This window comes from Lepisosteus platostomus, chromosome 13 (assembly GCF_059453375.1).
Source record: "Lepisosteus platostomus isolate fLepPlt1 chromosome 13, fLepPlt1.hap1, whole genome shotgun sequence".
NCBI classification, from domain to species: domain Eukaryota; kingdom Metazoa; phylum Chordata; class Actinopteri; order Semionotiformes; family Lepisosteidae; genus Lepisosteus; species Lepisosteus platostomus.
In genome coordinates, this window is record NC_142623.1 from 8,038,082 (window position 1) to 8,057,000 (window position 18,919).

The 18,919-nt window shown below is 42.2% G+C and overlaps 3 protein-coding genes across 3 annotated transcripts in view; 2 read left to right on the plus strand and 1 right to left on the minus strand.

Annotated features, from left to right (window-relative positions):
* The window catches only part of rlf (RLF zinc finger), a 27,482-nt gene extending 14,773 nt beyond the window's left edge, over positions 1-12,709 (plus strand). Inside the window, exons 2-8 of the mRNA XM_088602952.1 lie at positions 1,014-1,168; positions 1,873-1,954; positions 3,156-3,291; positions 3,982-4,184; positions 5,107-5,243; positions 5,631-5,772; positions 6,298-12,709. Of these exons, the coding sequence (XP_088459078.1) occupies positions 1,014-1,168; positions 1,873-1,954; positions 3,156-3,291; positions 3,982-4,184; positions 5,107-5,243; positions 5,631-5,772; positions 6,298-11,253 (5,811 nt within the window). The 3' untranslated portion in view covers positions 11,254-12,709. The remainder of the gene's footprint in view (positions 1-1,013; positions 1,169-1,872; positions 1,955-3,155; positions 3,292-3,981; positions 4,185-5,106; positions 5,244-5,630; positions 5,773-6,297) is intronic.
* Positions 12,710-12,980: 271 nt separating this feature from the next.
* Positions 12,981-15,948, minus strand: dynlt1a (dynein light chain Tctex-type 1a). Its single transcript, XM_088602965.1, has 5 exons — positions 15,810-15,948; positions 15,302-15,343; positions 14,779-14,902; positions 14,451-14,528; positions 12,981-13,637 (listed from the first exon to the last, which is right to left on the minus strand). The coding sequence occupies exons 1-5, from the start codon at positions 15,834-15,836 to the stop codon at positions 13,567-13,569; spliced, it is 342 nt and encodes a 113-aa protein (XP_088459091.1). The 5' UTR covers positions 15,837-15,948; the 3' UTR covers positions 12,981-13,566.
* A 3-nt stretch (positions 15,949-15,951) lies between these two features.
* On the plus strand, positions 15,952-18,820 carry LOC148649804 (uncharacterized). The gene is made up of 2 exons (XM_088602960.1): positions 15,952-16,273; positions 18,388-18,820. Exons 1-2 carry the CDS (start codon positions 16,049-16,051, stop codon positions 18,697-18,699), a joined length of 537 nt encoding a protein of 178 aa, XP_088459086.1. The 5' UTR covers positions 15,952-16,048; the 3' UTR covers positions 18,700-18,820.
* The last annotated feature ends 99 nt before the right edge of the window (positions 18,821-18,919 follow it).

Here is an 18,919-nt window from a genome sequence, read left to right on the forward strand (position 1 = left end):
GAGCCCACACAAATCCTGGAACGGTCTTATTTGAACACATAATGAATGGCTTATCTTTTTTTCTTGTAATTTAGAAGCAAGCCTCCTTGGGAATTCTTTACTCTAGTTCTTTAGTTCTTTTGGCTAGCATGATAGATTGACAATGGAACATACAAATGGAAATGTGATGTTTCTTTTGCATAGGAAACAATAAAGCTGCATCCTGCTTTTTGTGTGTTTTAGCAGCAGGTACGTTTATCAAAGAAAAAAACTTGACGGGCTTTGTGTTTTCACATTTTGACAGTTCAGATTATTTTTTTGTCTTCATAAATATGATCTCTTTTAATCCACAATATAAATATAACAGTGTTTTTTAAATGTGATTTAAGATGATTATTGTTGTTAACTTGCATATCAAATTAGAATACCAAGGGAGGTTCAAAAGAGCTGTGTAGCTTGTTTTCCATAGTATCATTAGATTTCAGAAACGCTGATGAAGTAGATCAGGAAGCCACAGTCAGTAGGCTATTTTCAATGAAAGGGTCTTTGAGGTTGCATTGGGGTGCTCATTTCTAGGTGTGCCCAATGATAATAGTGGTTCCATTGTGACATTATGATTTGTACTGGTGTGGTATTAATGTGGCTGAATTAAAGTCTAATATGAAACATGCTTATGTCTTGAAATATGTCTGGGTATTCCCAGGAATGAGGAGTACTGGTGCTCTTTACCTGACTCACTTTTTGTATTTCAATAATAGACACATTATCCACCGACTCTCTGTAGAGATAAGAGCGGCAACTGGTAAATAATTGTTAGCCTTTTCTGGATCCACATGCAATTGGAATTTTTCCTGATATTACAAATAGTATTTTTGCTATTTTAGGTGCTGTTTTAAGTTTCGTTCTAACCTTTTGGTGTTATTGTTTTTTTTTTCCATTGTTCGATCGTGCCATCTAATGTCTCTGCAGTCTCATTCTGCATCACTACTTCTAATAAGGTTTGTCCAGCCTTATACTGATTCCTCTCTTCCCAGGCGCTCATGCAGTATGCTGGCAGCCGGAACTCGGTGGAGCACGGCTTGCCTCTTCTCGAGGTGTATCGGCTGTCCATCCAGAGCTTCGCTGCAGTGAGGCCTCTTCTCAGCTGTGACTCTGACAGCGTGGCCTTGGTCCTGAAGAGACTAGCACTGTGAGTCATGCTGGTTATTTCTTATATTAAAGCTCTTCCTTGCGTATTGCAGGAAGAACCTGAGGTGCTGAAGTTCCAGAAGTGTTGCTGCAAGCTTTGTCACTAAATGATTTCATTTACTGCAGCTTTGCAATTTAATGAGAAATACATCCATTACAGGTTCACATCAAGTTAGTGCATTGCTGCAATTTCATTACTGGTTTCAATTGTCAGTTTATTTGTTTGCAAGTCTTCCATTGCCAACAGTGGTAAAATACTATAGATTTTAAGCAGTTTTTTTAATGCAAACAGATTTTGAAAAGAATTTTGGTAATACATCAGACATGCTTAGATTCAGTATTTGTCTGATACATGTTAAAGCATTTTCTTAGCTAATAATAAAATACCTTATGGTACCTTTGCTCTTTCTAAAGGGAAAACAATCCTAAATCCTGTTTCTAAAAATCATTATGCATTGGTTTGATAAACCATTACGAATTTGAACATATTGCTCTAAATGTATGAATTACATATGAATTCCAAAAGTGGTAGGACATTGTCAAAATTTTCTACATTCTGCATTCCACCTCAAAAAAACAGGCGAAGAGATCGTGTTCTGTTAAAGACTTGCATTCAACACGAAGGTCAAGGTTTTAAAAAAAAGGAGCTGCATTATTATCTCTCTGATGTATTCTCACCTGTCTCTCGGTGTGTGTTTGTTCTAGGAGCTGTTTTGAACTGCTGCTTTCAGTGCCTGATAATGAAATCCCATATGATTCTTGGTTACAGTTTCACCACACTGTTCAGGTGAGGAGGGGGAAGGAAAGTTGAAAGCTGAATCTGCCAGATTAAGGATGTGTCAGGATTAAGTGCCATGCTTTTGTCAGTTGGTGAAGTAGAGGGGTAGTATAAACTGAGTGCTGTTTACAGAAAAAAATTAAGGAGCTTTATACCGTAAGCAGATATCAAAAGAGAAAGAAAAAAGTCTGAGTGTGCAACCCTTAATGCAGTGCTTTTAAATGATGCATGTTTCCCAGTTCTCTAATACCACGTGTTTGCTGTTCTTAGAGACAGGCTGTATGGGTCAGTAATGCAAGCTCTTTGTTGTGAAAGCAATATTGCGGGGGGGAGGACAAACTGTTTTGACCAGGGCTAATATTACCTTCTGTGATGCCTGTGCTGTGCTGGGGAGCACATATATACTATATGCGACACACCAGGGCTTTCAAGTCCAGAATTGGTGTATTCTGGTGCACACAAGCAGAAAAAGACATAACACTTACAGGACACATTGGGCTTTGTAAAATGTAAAACTCTGGCATCTGTTCGGTTAGCCTGTCTCTGTTCCTTTCATAGGAAATGTAATGGTAATTTAATGTGAATTTCTCTTAATCTGAAATTAAATAGGAAAAAGTGTTGTTGCCTAACAGGCACACTCTGTCCAAGTTTTAGGTGGGTTTTACATCTTGACTAAGCCAAGCCAAATTTGAGTATCTCTTCATTTTTTCTGGCTTGGCTTAGCTTGTCTGATAAGGCTGTTAATGTGACCTGATAAAGGGGTCTCTAACCCAGGTCCTGGAGAGCCCCAATCCAGCTATTCTTATAGACCACCTAGGAAGGAGTAGGAACACTTGTTTAAGCAATATATCATTGAAACAAAGTGTTGTCCAATGAAGGGGACACTGGTACTTGAAGGATGAAGATTATTCATATTTTTGTTCCAAATGATCTCTAATTTACTTAAACACGCTACATGTTTAATTAATCATAGTTAATTTGTTGAAGGCCTTCAGAAATTATTAAAAAGGTACCTTTGAAACCTGCTGGACTGAGGCTTTCCAGGACAAGACCCCTGGACCAGATGTTGATTGTTCTTTAAAAATCATTTGCCAACATGTTTGATTGCTGAAAAAGAAAAAAAATGAATTGCAAAATCCTGTTTGAGCAGCAGCAATGTGATGTCAGTTTAGAGCAACTCATGGGTAGTGACTGGGTTTGGATTTTGCAGGTGGCCCATAATACTCTGGTGGAGTTTGGGAACACGGACCTGCAGGCTCTTCTGCGCATCACCAGTGAGGGTGGAGCATGGAAGAACGCTGTTCTTGTCAGCCTGTTCACGGCACAGCCCGTTGACCCCGAGCAAGGTGAACCAAGTCCCAAGAGCCTGCTGTGGACTTGTCCTTTACATTAGCTGTCTTGTTCTGCAAAAGATGTATATATTTCTCGTCTGTTTCAAGACCGCATTCTCTAGGACTAGAGCATTTTCATTTACCCTGATTTCACTGTATTTTCTTTGGGGGAAACGGGTAGAAAGGAATTCTTAGTGCAACAGTCAGAAATAGTCATCCTAAGACTTGCTTAAAACTGTACAGGTTTGCTTTTGTAGTTTTCTTTCAGTAATGGAAGTACCTTATCACTGTTCAACTGTGTATTATTTGGAGGCATTTCCTATGTAAAAAATGAATTAAGAAGTATTTATTATCCATTGTTAATTAACAGTTAATTCAAATTAAGTGAAAAGGTCACATTTGAATTTATTTGTCATATGATTTAAACCTCCAAACATAAGCTCTAAAATGTAGGAAAGCATAATTGATTCACATAGTACATCACCATGTTTTCACTTCTTCCTACAAGTAGTGTATCCATCAGTACAGACTATTTGATTTTATTTTTTACTCACCTAAAATTCATTATTATCTGAGTTGGTGCAGTAATTATTCCCACAGCTCTTGTACATTTAGACTTTTTTTCACACTTGGTGTCCTTTTGCAGATGTCCCTGGGCATGTGGAAGACGTGCCCTTTCAGTAACGTGCTGCTCTCTTGTTTCAGTGAGTAAGTACATTGCTCTGGAGGGGGCTGCTTTCCTGGAGATGCGGATAAAACATCTGCTGAATGCAGGAGAAGTGGCCAAGGCCATGATACTGGCCAAGATTTGCTTGGAGAATGAACACATTTCAAACAAGACCAGCTTGCGTGAGATGTACATCTCCCAACTCTGCAGCATGATGCCTAGTGAGGAGGCCATTAAAGAGGTCAGTTTACAGCCTGCAGGGCATCTTGTTTTTCAGTGAATTGGTAGACAAATTGTTTTTATTAATGACTGACCACCGCTTTATAGAGTATTAATGTTGAGGAGGTTTTGGTTTTTTTATCCTTTTTGGGGGAAATTCCTGATCTGACTCCTTTTTTTTTAAAAAAATGTTTTGTTAAACTGTGGACTTTAGTTTGTAATTTTTAAACTCTGTATTCCCGTCCCCAGATTCTGTCTGACATGATTGTGGCATTGCAGTTCAGTGGTCTGCTGGGGATTGTAGCTTTCTAGAGAACAGACAGCAGGTTGATTGCTTTTGTCCCCCCACAGATGCTCATTACAGATCTTGTCTGTATGGTGTGAGCACAGCTGTAGAGATAATTTTGCAGTCAGTAGCTGCAGTTTTATACTGTTTTGTGCAGTCTATACATAGAAAGACTTGGTAACTACACTTACAAATCAGAGATAGCACAGCACAAAATACAGAGGTTTTAATGAAATCTTTGCAATTATTTGCTGACAGCCACCTTTCCAACTGTATGTAATTTATTTTCTCATTTGTACATTTTTAAAGATTTATATTTGCTCCCCACTTAAGTGGTTTTTAAACTCACATGCTGGTAAATTAGCAAAGGTCCGTATTTATTATTTAGCTTTTTCTACATTTACAGAAAATGAACAATTGAGTTTTAATTTAGATTAGAGTGTGGTGTTTCTTGTTTAAAATTAAAGAAGGTGGAAGACCAAATGTTTATGGAACTGCTGTTTTATCAAAACACCTGGAGCCAGGAAATAAAGGAGGTTCAAATTTAACACTTCCATTTCAATTTACAGTTCCTGTGTTCCAGGTATCTCAGGTTCTTTCTAAAGTCTTTCTAAAGTGCTGGATTGTTTACCACATGAAAGTGTTGTTTATATTCTAGATTTCCAGTGTGGATGGTAAAGAAGTGTTAGATATAATCTGCAATTTGGAAGCAGATGGCCAGGAAAACAATGCCTTCATCCTCTGCACGACTTATCTCACACAGCAGCTGCAGCAGGAGAACATTTATTGCTCATGGTGAGTCTCATGGTACAGATCGCTGACTCTTAAGAGAAGCCAGACATATTGACTATTTCATTCTCAAAACTAGCTGTGTCATCATTCACTGTCCCTGTAAACAGATTCTATGTTAGTGTTAAATGTTCCTTCCCAGGGTTATTGGCATTCTTTTATTCTCAAAGTCATATTTTAGCATAAATATGCATGCCATTCGAAGTCCAGGAAGGCTTCTGGAGATTGTCAAACTTTTTTTTCCACTAGGTATATTTATTTCTCCTTATTACACACAAACTAAGTGTTGTAATATATGGCACAATAAATCTGCAGTCCAATATTAATTTATAGTTTTGTAGAACTGTTGAGTGTTTGCTTGCATATAGTTATTGATTGTTTTTTTTTCTTTAGGGAACTAACTCTTTTTTGGAGTAAGCTGCAGAAAAGAATAGACCCCTCTTTAGATTCCTTCTTGGATCGATGTCGGCAGTTTGGTCTCATTGCCAAGACTGTGTACCATCTTCTTTTCCTGGTCAAAGTCATCCAAACAGAGGTATATCCTCTTTCTCATATGCCTTATAGTTTACCTGTCTTTATCTAAAATGTCATATGGTGCAGTTATGGGGACTTTGGTTGTTTAGTTTGTCAGTGAAGGTAATTACGTCTTTTCTATTGAAAAATGTTTCTTTAATTTCTACTCATTTTTTTCTGGGTGGAACAAAGAGAAGTAATCGTTTCAGTTTGTATAAGTGTAGTCTCTTTAAGTCGGATAGGATAAGCACAGAACTGCACAAACATTTGTCAATTGTCAGGCATTTGAAACACATGACGAACTGTTGCATGAAAAGCAACCATCATGGAGTCTGACAGATTGGTGTCTTTAACTTATATACAAGACATCAAAATAAACATTCAGGAATTAATGCCATCAGTGTGAGAACGTATAGCTTTCAAGGCCTTAATTTATTTTTTCTACAAGGGTAAAAAGTTCTCAGACCTGTTAGTGGGAACTGCGATGACGGAATTGAAACGGCTTGCGTTCTCTGGCTTTTGACATCTGTTGCAATTTTCTACACAGGCAGAGCAACTGGGTCTGGCTGCATCGATTGAGCTGTGTGTCAGAGCGCTGCAGATTCCACAGCAGGATGATGCAGAGACCAAGACGTCTGTCTGCAAGATGGTGGCTTGCCTTTTGCCAGATGACCTCGAGGTTCTCCGTGGTTGCCAGCTCACAGAGTTCCTCCTCAGCCGTTCACAAGAGGCCTATGATTCTCTGGAAGAGCTCTATTTGAAACCTGACCAAAAGTATGACGAGGAAAACAGTATCATCTCAAACTCCTTGCGCTGTGAGCTCCTGCTTGCCCTCAAAGCCCATTGGCCTTTTGATCCAGAATTCTGGGACTGGAAGACCCTGAAGCGACACTGTTTAAAACTACTTGGTCTTGAACCCTCTGATGTGTCAGAGGAAGAAGAAGAAGAAGAAGAAGGAGAAGTTCTCAGCAAGCAGGAGCAGGAAGAGATTGAGTGTGGCTCTAATGCTGTTACGACTGACCAGAGACAAGAGACTGAAGATGACCAGCAGTTGGACCAAAAGCAGGACAGACAACCTCTGAAGCAAGTAATGAAGAAAAAGAAAGAGATTGGTACTTCAGAGCGGTACCAGAGGTGGCTAAAATACAAGTTCTTTTGCCAGATATGCAAGAGAGAGGTCATTGAAGCACGTATCCTACACCACTCCAAGATGCATTTGGAAGATGGTGTTTTCACCTGTCCTGTCTGCCTCCAGAAGTTTCAGGGCAAGCAGGAGTTTATGCCACATATTACTGAGCATATTCGGATGCCAGCTAGGAAGAACACACATTCCCAGAAAAAGAAAAAGGTGAAAAAGAAGAAGGTCATAAAGCTGGAGGAGGATGTGGATGAAGAAGATATGGATGATATGGAACCAGGGGAGATCAAGTTGGATCCATCCCTGATGATGTACTACCAGTCTACAGCTGACCCTGATGTCCTGGAGCAATTACTGCAGCAGACAAAACCAAGTAAGCCAGCTGAAGATGACTACATCACTTTCAGCTATATTGATACTCATTTTGAACTGCAAGACCGTGATGTTTACCCATGTCCTGCTACAGACTGCACACGGAATTTTAAACATTTCAAATATTTAAGTGTGCACTTGAAAGCAGAGCATGCAAAGGACGATGACAACATAAAGCACTATTTGGAGATGAAGGACCGTCGGGAGAAGTGTACTTTTTGCCGCCGCCACTTCTTCACTGCCTATCATCATCGAAAGCATAGACGCGTTCACTATGGAGAGCAGCCTTACATGTGTGTGGCCATTGGCTGTGGAGCTCGCTTCAACACCACCAATGAGCTTGTTTCGCACAAGCAGGGTCATGGCTACCGCCTGAGCTACCACTGTGAGCTGAAGGGCTGCACCCTCACCTTCAGTGACCTGGGGCAACTCTATCACCATGAGGCTCAACATTTCAGGGATGCTGCCTACAGTTGCGTCCATCCTGGCTGCAAGAAGTTTTATTACTCTAAAAAGGAATTTCTCAAACACTTGGCTGTTCACGGATTGACATTCACCGAGGAGGACTTCATCGCTCAGAGAAATATGAAACGGAAACCTGTGGACCCCTTTGCGGAACTGGCTGCCGGGAACACTGCCGAAGACAAAACTGAAAGTGCGAATGAGGGAAAATCTCATTTAGAAGAGGCTGTAGAGAGCATAAAAAAAGAGACGGAGTCATTGCCGTTATCTAACACCTGCACCTCCACTTCTCAACCATCAGCTAGTAAGGAGCTCACTGGAACAGTGACCAGTGTTGCTGTGTGTTTTGATGGCAAAAGGTTCACCTGTGGTTTTGAAGGCTGTGGCCGGACGTATACCCTGGCAAGAGACATCCAGAAGCATCTGAAGACTGTACACCCTGCGCAGTTCAAGCATGAGAAAAAGGGGCAAAGTTTAAAAAAACAGAGCAAGGAAAAGAGTTCAAAGCTCAAGAGTATTAAACAGCAGGGTCATCAGGATCAGAGCGCATGCAGCCATTCAAGTACACAGCCAATTCCGACAACTAGCCAGAAGAATTCTGTTCCTCCATCAGGAGACATGGATAATTCCACGTCGGCTTCACCAAGCTCGTGCATTGATGATTATTTAAAGGACATATTGCTGGGATTCAGTCAACTGAGTCTGAATAACACCATTTTGCCTGATTCAGAAGTCCCATGCAATTCAATCTCAGGGTCTTCCATTTCACAGATATCTTCACCTGCCCCTGCATGTGCTAGCTCCCCTGCCAAGGCAGTAGGGAAGAAGGTATCTTCAAAACCGCAGGCTGACCCATGTAGTGTGTCTAAAGGGCAGCCACCTACGCAGAAGTCAAAGGCCGAAGCGTCGCAATCCCCTTCTCCATCTCCACAGAAGGACAAACACATAAATCAGTTCCTGGTTCAGCCCACTACGAAGCCTTTCGTCTGTGAAGTAAAAGGATGCAGCTTCAGAAGCGTCACCAGTTCTGCCCTTATGGTGCACTACCTGAAAAAGCATGGTTTTTCCAAGGAGAAAGTAAAAGAGATGGAAATCTTCAAGTCAAGCAAATTCAAGCCATTCAGGTGCCACCTTTGCCCAAGGAGTTTTAGTAAGAAGTCAGAACTGAGGGTCCACTTTATTAGCAAACACCACCTTAGCGAGAACGTGGTGGAGCAAATGAGCTGTTCCCTGAAGAGGAGAAGTGAAAGCAGCAAGAACCTAACGGCAAATGCCCCTGATCCCCCAGACAGTGGTGTTTACCTAAAGGATACCAGTCGCCCAGAAAAGAAGCAGTGTGTTAAGGTGCAGCAAAACAAAGGGGCTACAGACTGTACACAGAAGTACCAAAAGAATAAACAATGCACATGGTTGACGGAGGGCAAGTGGGAAAAGGGAACAAAGCTTGAAATCAAGCAGGAGGACAAGAACAAGAAGGTGGATGTGCAATCTCAGTCTCCTCTGGCCTTGCAGGACAATGCGGAAGAGGAGGATGAAGAGGAGGAGGTAACTCGGGAAGGAAGAGGCAGCCGGCGCTTAGTGGCAAAGAACAACCTTTGTTACATTCTAACCAAATACCATAAGCCTTTCCACTGTGTGCACAAGGGCTGTAGCTCAGCCTTCACCAACCAGAATGGACTGATTCGCCACCTCCAGTCAGTGCACCGCTACAACCGGTCTCAGCTGTGTCTGGAAGGGGACATGCAGCAAGGAGGAGGAGCCAGGAAGGACTTGGTAAAACCCAGGAGGTTTCTTTGCAAGCATAAGGGCTGTGGAAAACATTTTCACAGTTCATCTGGCCTAGCACGACACTACCGTGAGTTTCACCGACTAAATCGAGAAACCCAGGATTCAACAACTCCTGCGTCAGAAGACCCCATACCTAGATTTAGCTGCACTTACAATGATTGCACGGCCAGTTACCATCTCTACAGCAGCTTGCTCCGGCACCTTCGTCACATACACCGAGACCACGGCCCACAGAAAACCGCACCATGCCAGCTGCGCTGTTCATTTGAGGGTTGCACTCGTGTGTTTTCCCAGCACTCTAGTTACAAGCAGCATGTTTTCTACAGTCATTGGGACTACTATAACTCGTTTGTCCTGAGGCTTCAGAATGACGAGAAGGACAAGTCTGCCAGTGGATGCCAAAAAAAGCTCATCATTGCTGGCACCCAGCCACTGCCACGTAAAACAAGCCCCACACCCAGGCTACCTCTTAGGCAATCTTTGAGAAATACCTCAAGGTCTCAAGACACCCCCAAGGAACAAACTGTAAAAAAGGAGAGCTCATCAAGAAGGGATCGTAACCTGGTCTTCCGAACCCCTGAAGAGGCCTTGCAGATGTGCCAAGATCGTTGTTTTGCAGTTGCTTACCCTTGCATGTTACAGGATTGTGATTCTGTAGTCACTTTGGAGAAGAGCTTGCGTCGGCACTATGTTCGCTGCCACCGGCTGTCCTCTACCTATGTGAAATTGAATTATGAGAAGCTGGTGAACAATGCAGAGAAGCTGGAGGAACTGATTCAGAAGAAATCTGCGCTTTCTACTCATTCAGAGGTAGATAGAACCCCTAATGGGGTATTGAAGGTAGAGTACCAAGCAGAGCCAGAAAACCATGTGGGTCCAAAGCTTCCTATGAGCTTGCACTCTATCAAAACAGACCCACTGGATGGGCAGGACCCTATGGGGTTTGGTGAGGAGAGCTCTGAAAATAACCTCTTGGTTGACGCTGATGACTTGCTGTATGGAGAGGCTTTAAAAAATGGACACAGTGACCGAAGGGACAGGACCCTCAAGAACGGTCATGAGGAGAAACCTAAATTGCTTGCCCCACCCCCTTCCTCGCTCCGATTCACAATAGACGAAGGTTTCCTAGATTATTCCGGTAAAGGAGGTGGCAAAGGATTGGGAGCCTTAAGCAATCCCTGCCGGCAACCTCTGAAACGCAAGAATGAACTGGAGGAGCCGCTTCTTCCAGGTCCCAAAGACATTCAACAGAGCCGCCTTCCCCACAGCCCCACCTCCAGGACGTTCGATCTGACGGCTTACAAGCCCATGGGGTTTGAGTCGTCCTTCCTCAAGTTCATCCAGGAGAGCGAGGACAAAGAAGATGAGTTTGAGGAGAGTGGCCCGTGGGACTCGCGCCACCCAGAGCCTCAGGTTGTGCCCAGGCGCCGGGACCTGCATCGTCGGAGCTGCTCTGTGAAAGAGAACAGCCAAAGTGGCCTTGCGCTTGCCCGTACCCGAAATTGCTCGCTTCATGGTAAACTGTCAGCCTTCAAACCACGGCTTTCTGCGGGAGAGTCCGCTACAGTGAAAAATTTGAGGTCTATTTTAGACAAAGCACTGACAGACTGTGGGGACCTGGCCATCAAACAGCTTCATTACCTCAAGCCCGTGGTGGTGCTGGAAAGGTCCAAGTTCTCAACCTCTTTGTTAGATCTCTTCCCAACTAAAAAGACTGATCAGCTTCGCCTTGGAAGTTCTTAAAATTTACAAACTCATAGTGTGTTGTGTACCGAACTTAATGACTGTTTCAGTATTTTTTATTTTTTCTATTAAATAATAATTGCCAAAACTGTAAAAGAACAGTTCCCTTAAGTGGGATCAAATTCAATTGGGGTAAAAAAGGTATAACCAGTGGTTTCATAGAAATGTAACAATGCATATCTGCATTTCCCGTCGTTTTTTCAAAATCAATCCCAATAAAAAATTAATTTCAATGGTGCTAAATTATACTAATTATACCCTTTTGAGAAAGTTTTGCATGGTTGTATACATAAACTCTTTCGTTACTGGGGTGGGGCCGAGTTTTATAATGTCGATTAAGTGAAAGACTTGAATGTGCACTTCAGAAGGGGTGCTCCTTGTAATATAATGTACACTACAGTGGGTTTTCTATGTTTTGGGGTTTTTTTTGGTTTAAATAAATACCAAATAAATTACACTTTTTTTGTCTTCACACTGTACAAGGACATCAGCTGCAGAGTTGCAAGTAATTTTAGTGACCCGTTTTTGTACAGAAGCATTTAGATGGGAAATAGTTTATAAGCAAAAGGAGGCCATTCTGCCCATCTAACTTGTTTGGTTGCTTGTAACCAGTTGGATCTGGGGATCTTGGCTGGCTGGGGTAGGTTGCTTCATATCTTTACAAATCTTTGTGTAAAGTTCTCAGTTCTAATGCACTTGCACTTAGGTTTATCTGTGTAATCTGGTGTGTGATATATCATTAATGAAGTGATTTATTAATTGCTAGTTGTTCAGTTTTTTAATTCTTTTCAGACAATGCATCTGCCTATACATGGCATACATTTACTCATCATTAGCCACAATGCAGGCCCCAGAAATTGTAAGTTCTGTGCTGACAATTGACTAGCTTTATGCAACCCCAGGACAGAAGCACTTAAAAGTTTATCTCCCACAGCCCAAAGTTTAGAAATGTCATTAAAATAACTTCAGACAGTTCCTAATTAAAACGGGGAATTCTTTAACCAAGATCCTGCCAGTATAGTCCCACATACAGTACTTACAAGAGATCAATCATGCTTTTTATCATGTGAGGGTTATTTTCTTGGAACCTCAAATTGAGGATTGTAATCCAGTCATTAAAGTGAAAGATATTTAGACAGAAACATTAGTTTTTCCTTACCATGCTGGAACATGCATATTAGCTGCAAAAGTTGGCATCAGTGACAAGGTAATACTGCTGAAGGAGCCTCTAGAAATTCAAAACCTACAGTGGATGCTATTGGATGAATTTCTGCCTTATTGTAAACTTGGATTTGTTTTAAAATCGGGTTTAATAAATTACCAAGGTACACTATAAAACTGCCAGCCATTCTTATGTTGTATTAATGATGAGACTGATTAAGATGGCATTTGGACAAAGGAATTCCCATTAAAGAAAACTTTTATTTCACTAAAAATAAAACTTTGTCTCCCTAAAGTGGAAGTTTTATTTCTTCTGAAGGTGCTGTGAGATTTCAAAGATTATTCTTAATTTTGAACTGCTAGCAGTTGTTGGCCTTTTACTGTTTGTTAACAATAATACTAATTTGAAACCTGCTCAGTCTGAATTAATTTCAGCTGAATATAATGAAAGAAGTTAATAACTTCTGCACTCCACCCAGAGAGCTCTGACTTTGTAGTATTTGAAAATTATTTTAACAAGTATGTGTACTGCAAACATATTTACAAAAGTGAATATTCGAAAAAAATTGAGAAGTGTATTGAAATGAATTTATTTAAATGAAGCCTACATTGCAAATTACATTCATACAGTCAATAAACCATCAGTTTCTCATTGATGTACATATAGGCCTTTCCAGCTGACCTTATCACATGAGATAACCAGGTATTCTAGATTAACCAGTTAATATGGTATTTGTCTAGTCTTGTTTCTTTTGGTAGTTAAAGCAACAGCCACTGGTAGGCATCTTTCATACTTCATTTTTGAGTAAGGTTAAATGTACATTTGCTGTTATTAGTCATGGTATCCAATCACAGTGGTATGATCTGACAGATCTGTTCTTCTACACTAATATTGATTAAGGGTTAAAAGCTACAGATCAGATTTAAATAGACAGACATGTTTTTTTACTTTTGTCTATTTTTATCTAAGTGTGAACAGGAAGCAAAAGAAAATGATGTTACTGAAACTGGTTAAATGAGGTGAAGTATGACTACACCAATTGCTTTGGGAGCCAGGAGGCAAGTCCATAAAAAAACAGAATTCACCCAAAGTGAGAGGTTGAGTATCTGAAACTTGGTTCAGCTCTGCAGACATGGAGCAGCCTCAAGCTCCTAAATTGCCAGTCCAAAAACACTGACGATGCAGTACATTGTTTTATTCTCCCATCTAACAGTACAGCTTCCTGCAAGGACAAAAAATAAAATCAGCAACTCCATCATCCACAAGTTTTAATATCTACTGTAAACCTCATTGATTGTTCCTTGCACTTTTGGAATTGCTTATCTGGTAACTGGAACAGGTTTATGTTAACTTTCATAAAGTAGAAGTCCTATGAAATCTACTTCCTATCATTAATATCCAAAGCAATATGTGAGTGAGATGTATATCTGACCTCCCACCTTGACTTCTAGAAAAAGGAAGATGTTTTCTATCCTCTTCTAAAATGCTACGATGTAGATGCCTCTACATCCTGTTACCATGTTGTAGAACCTCTGTCGTTTTTGACATAGCCCTTGACCAAGCTTTTAGGTACAGCATTGCAGGCTAAAGGTGGTATATACAGGTACTGCATTTATGCTTAATTCTTCCACCAGTGCATAAGCAGTTAAATATTTTATATCCATCTACATTTTGGAAAAAAGTAATGGTGTTAGACTTGGAAAAGTATGTGTCATATTATGAATAGTCACATTTATGGTGAGATGGGTGAGGTTTAGGCAGTAAACTGGCGATGCTCTTTTTCTGTAGTGTGCCAAGACAATCAGCACGAATACAATACTACCCCCTTGTGGCTGTGCAACCATTTCTAGGATCTGCTTCGTGAAATCTGTTTCTGGTCATAAGCACTATGAAGTTCCACAATATGCAGTTAATTCTCTCTAAACCCACGCTGAAGGACCATGCATTGACTCTCTTTAGAAGGAATCTGAACTCGAGAAAACGCAGTTGCATGCTCGTCTCTGAAAAGGGCAGGCGAAGTGCCGCTTGTTCTTACCATCCACAGTGTTGTCCCAAAAACAAGAGCTGGCGGTGTGGAGACCTGCCCCGTTCTTCTGCAGTATAATGCAGGTCACTAAGAAAGACACAAAAGGACACCAACATCGCTAGCAATCTGGGATTTCTTCGGGCCTTTGTTCAACATTAGCTGGTGTGAGACTTCGTTTGACACGCAAAAGCGGTCAATCAAAATGTAATAAAAGAAAACCTTAAATGTTCCGTCGATTCATATTTTGCAAAGCGGCGTAAACGTTACTGTAATTCTGCTACAACCACTACCTTGCAAATATTGGTAGCAGCGATGGGGTGCGCGGAACAAGACCCACCGATGTACTTGAAAGGTTTGCCGAGCTTGGTGAGCTGATTGAGGCTGCTCTCCACGACGCTGGAGGTCCACTGGTTGACCCTGTTGTGCTGGTAAGCGCTGCCGCCGATCGTGCTCTCTACGGCCTGGGATCACCAGGAAAAAACTTTATGGCATTTGCCCAAGATACATGCCGCGACAGAGGTGGAAAAAGCACCTCCGTGTCTTTCGGAAAAGGAAAACCATACCACACCGCCGAATCGGCGTTATGTCACCGTCAATCTGACGCTGGTGTATGGTGAGGGAATGTTTTACTCATCTGACCGGCTCGAATAAATACAGTGCAAAGGAATACATGCCATTCATGCTTGAATTAAATAATTACACGCTTCTTCATACTTTTTTTCTGTCCTATTATGATGCCAGAATATTAAGCATTTTCTATGACAGCTATTCTGGTTACAGTGTTATCGTCTTTTAGAAGAAGGAGAGTTCGAAAGGAATCAAGTAGTATCTTGTTTGGATATCGTATAGCGAGTACTTACATCTTTGATGATCGTGCTGACATCATCAACAACGAATGCAGTCTGTTGGGAAAGGCGAAGGTTTCAATGAAATGTTCAAAACGCTAGCGATTTCTATCGTGTTTCGCTGGCATACTCGGATTTTTACACACTCGGCAAAGATGACTGCGAAGTCTTTGGGTTGTTGGAGTTCATACAAATCATCTGAGTTTCGTTTTTGGAAACATTTAAATACACGTGTACGTATAAAACATCCCGTACATTATTTTTAAACATCTTAGACTCCCTGATTGATCATGTATCTATAGGTCGTAATAGGTGAGTTACATCTCTATGCGGTACATTACAAGAAATCGGTAAGAAACAACGGGGCACACAAACTAAAAGTAACGAGAAAAGGGAAAGCAAATAGTGCCAGGTAATGTAAGTCGAAAATAAGGCGTAGGACTGCAATACAAAACCCTTGCACCCTCTACAAAGTATTCTGTTCCATTAATACAAGTTGGAATATAAATTATTAATACATTACCTCTTCGGTAGACTGATATTCGTCCATTTTGCAGCTGAGTTGATGCACAACACTTTACCGTTGCTTGGCAACCGCGTGCAAACAATGGCAGGGGCTTTTGAGAGCCCTTGAGCTGGAAGTGGGGCGTCACAGGGGAGACTGTTTTACGTCATCCATTTCTCTGTGACGGTGCAGGACTTCATCGACTGTAACTTTGTGTTGGTGTTAATGATGTGCCTTTACGGCAGGAGCCCGCTTCAATGGCGTCGCGTTCAGAATCCGTGGAGGGGTCCGTGTGGTCGAGGGTGCGCACTGCGCTGAGGGAGACCCCAACGCCCCACCCCTGTAACACCCAAGTGTGTGGGGAGTCTCACCCCACGCCTTGCGCTTCTGATGTCATCATTCTTCCCTCAACTATCCTGCTGCTGGTGGCCCTTGTTTTTCTTTGCTTTGCCTATTGGGGTCACTTGCAGTCTATGCTACAGGTGAGTTCTGTGCTAATTGTGATCAGCCACAAATGTTTTATAGTTTGGTCCCAGAATTGGCTGATTTGAAATCAACTCGATTTCAATAATTTCGTGTTTCCCTGAAAACGTTTTCCTACTCTTTTATGTTGTTTCTCGAGGGAAATAGACCCATTTAGAAAAACACCGTTTTAGCACTTCATTTTACTTATGAATCTACTTAATGCTCTGAAAAGGAGAGAGGCAGGTTTGAATTGAATTGGTACAGCTGATCCAGCTCCTTGAAGTTGCCCCCCTACACACAGCACAAACGAAGAAACCCACCTCATTCGTTAGTGCTGCGTTTGTGCTAGTTTATGCCGTTGAAAGTAGCGTTTGTGGTTTTCCGGTGATCACGTGACCATGCACGTGACTTTGACCTCCAGTGACCCCGTCTTCCGAGTTCAAGCGCTCTGTTACAGTTAAGCTCCTACCTTTAACATTTTAAAGACAATCAATATCCATAAACGTATGAACCTCCTTAGATGTGAATAATACTAAGACATGACGCATACCAACAAGTTAACCATCTATGACATAAACCTGTGGTCGTAATGTATATAAGATCACCGTGATTGTAAGATCTATGGTTTTTATTTTTTAAGGCACGTTTTCCTTTTCTTTCCCTACCGTGACACGCTGTTGCCAAACGCGTAACTGTGGGATACCATCGCGACAAGCCCTCCGCAGCATGTCATAATAGGGACCCCATGTATATCGCATGTATATCTAGGCAGTGTATATCACGACTGGCGCCTTGCTTCCATGCCACCCTGGTACCGCTGTCGCAAGAAAGGCCTCATATCCGGACATGATATACCCAGATAGGACGTGTAGCAATATATGGACTTTGTGTTGCGACATGGGGGGGTATATCATATCGCGATATACAGACTTCATGTCGCGACATGGGGTGGGGGAATTTTTGTTGGGGTATGTCATATCACGATATACGGACTTCATGTCGCGACATGGGCGTGGCAGTTTTGGTCATATCGCGATCTATGGACTTTCATGTTGGGACATGGGGTGGGGGCATTTTTGTTGGGGTATGTCATATCGCGATATACGGACTTCATGTCGCGACATGGGCGTGGCAGTTTTGGTCATATCGCGATATATGGGCTTTCATGTCGCGACATGGGGTGGGGGCATTTTTGTCGGGGTATGTCATATCGCGATATACGGACTTCATGTCGCAACATGGGCGTGGCAGTTTTGGTCATATCGCGATATGTGGACTCCCTGTCGGGACATGGGGGTGGGTGATTTGTCGGGGGTGCGCCATATCGCAATATGTGGATTCCATGTCGCAACATGGGGGCGGGGACGTTTTGTCGGGTATGTCATATTGCGATATATGGACATAATGTCGCTACAGTGGCGCCATGATAGTGATGCACCAGTGGAAATGGATATCGCGATGTGATCGTGATGCGCGCACTCCTATCGTGACATGCTATCGGAGCCGTGAACGCGCTGTGGATGCCATGACATTCTTTGTCTGCTATTCAGCGTTCTCATTCAGCACACATAGTACACACGGAACTTCCGCTGTGGCGCTTTACCCAATCAGAGTGTCGATTCTCACTTTTCACCCAATCGCGGCCCGAACTGTTCGGGGGTTTAGCCAATCACGGGTCTGAGAGCTGTTCAAGCCAGCAGCGCCAGGTGGATCGGCTTGTTTACTGTAAATGAGAACCTATTTTTAAAATGTTTTACTTATTTGCAAAATAACTACATCGGCTTATTTTTTTAATGTCTTTATTGATTCACAATGTCCCGTATTCTTCGAAATAAATACATTTTTATTTGCAATATAACTGTCTCCGCTGCTTTCTGTAATGAATACATGGTATTTGAACAATTTTAATCGTATATTTAAGGTAGGGGAAAACACCTTCTGCTTTGAAATGTTAAGTCTATGATCATTATATAATTATGCTCGTGCTTTCAATTTTGTTTTTTTTATTGTTAAATTATATCGATCTTGAAACGAGTATAAACTGTCATTTACATTACGATGGCCTGTATGTGCGTCGCTCTGGATAAAGGCGTCAGCCACATTTAAGTTCATCGGCGGCATGCTTTTGCAGAAAGCGCGGACTGAGCTGCGAGGATGGCGGGATGCGCGCAGAGACCCTGTCCTCCTGCCCCAGGGTCCCGACTTGCCCCGGAGAGGCCCAGGCCGGGACTGGAAGGATTCTCCGGCCCGAGAGATGTGGAAACTGCACGGCCAGCTCCTGACAAAGGTCGGGCGCCTGGAGCGCAGGACGCGCGCCCTGGAGAGCGCGTTCCTGCACCGCGGCACCGAGCCCGCGGGCCCGCGCCGGGCTCGGAGCTGCAGCCCCGGCTCGCTCCCTTTCAGCGCGCACTCGACGAGCTCTGGAGATTGGGAAACTGCCTAGCTGACCAACCCACGGGCGCGCAGGATTACTTATTAACACCATTAGAGAGCGAGCAGTCATTACCACCACAATTCCGTGAGAAGCATGAAGATATTGCGCTAATAAAATGGTTTCCTTCTCATTTTTCGTCTATGAATTGTTCAACTTTTTCTTGCTTTGTACCATATATGTGTAAATCACAAAAGTCATTAATGAATGTTATTATGTTGCAACATGACCG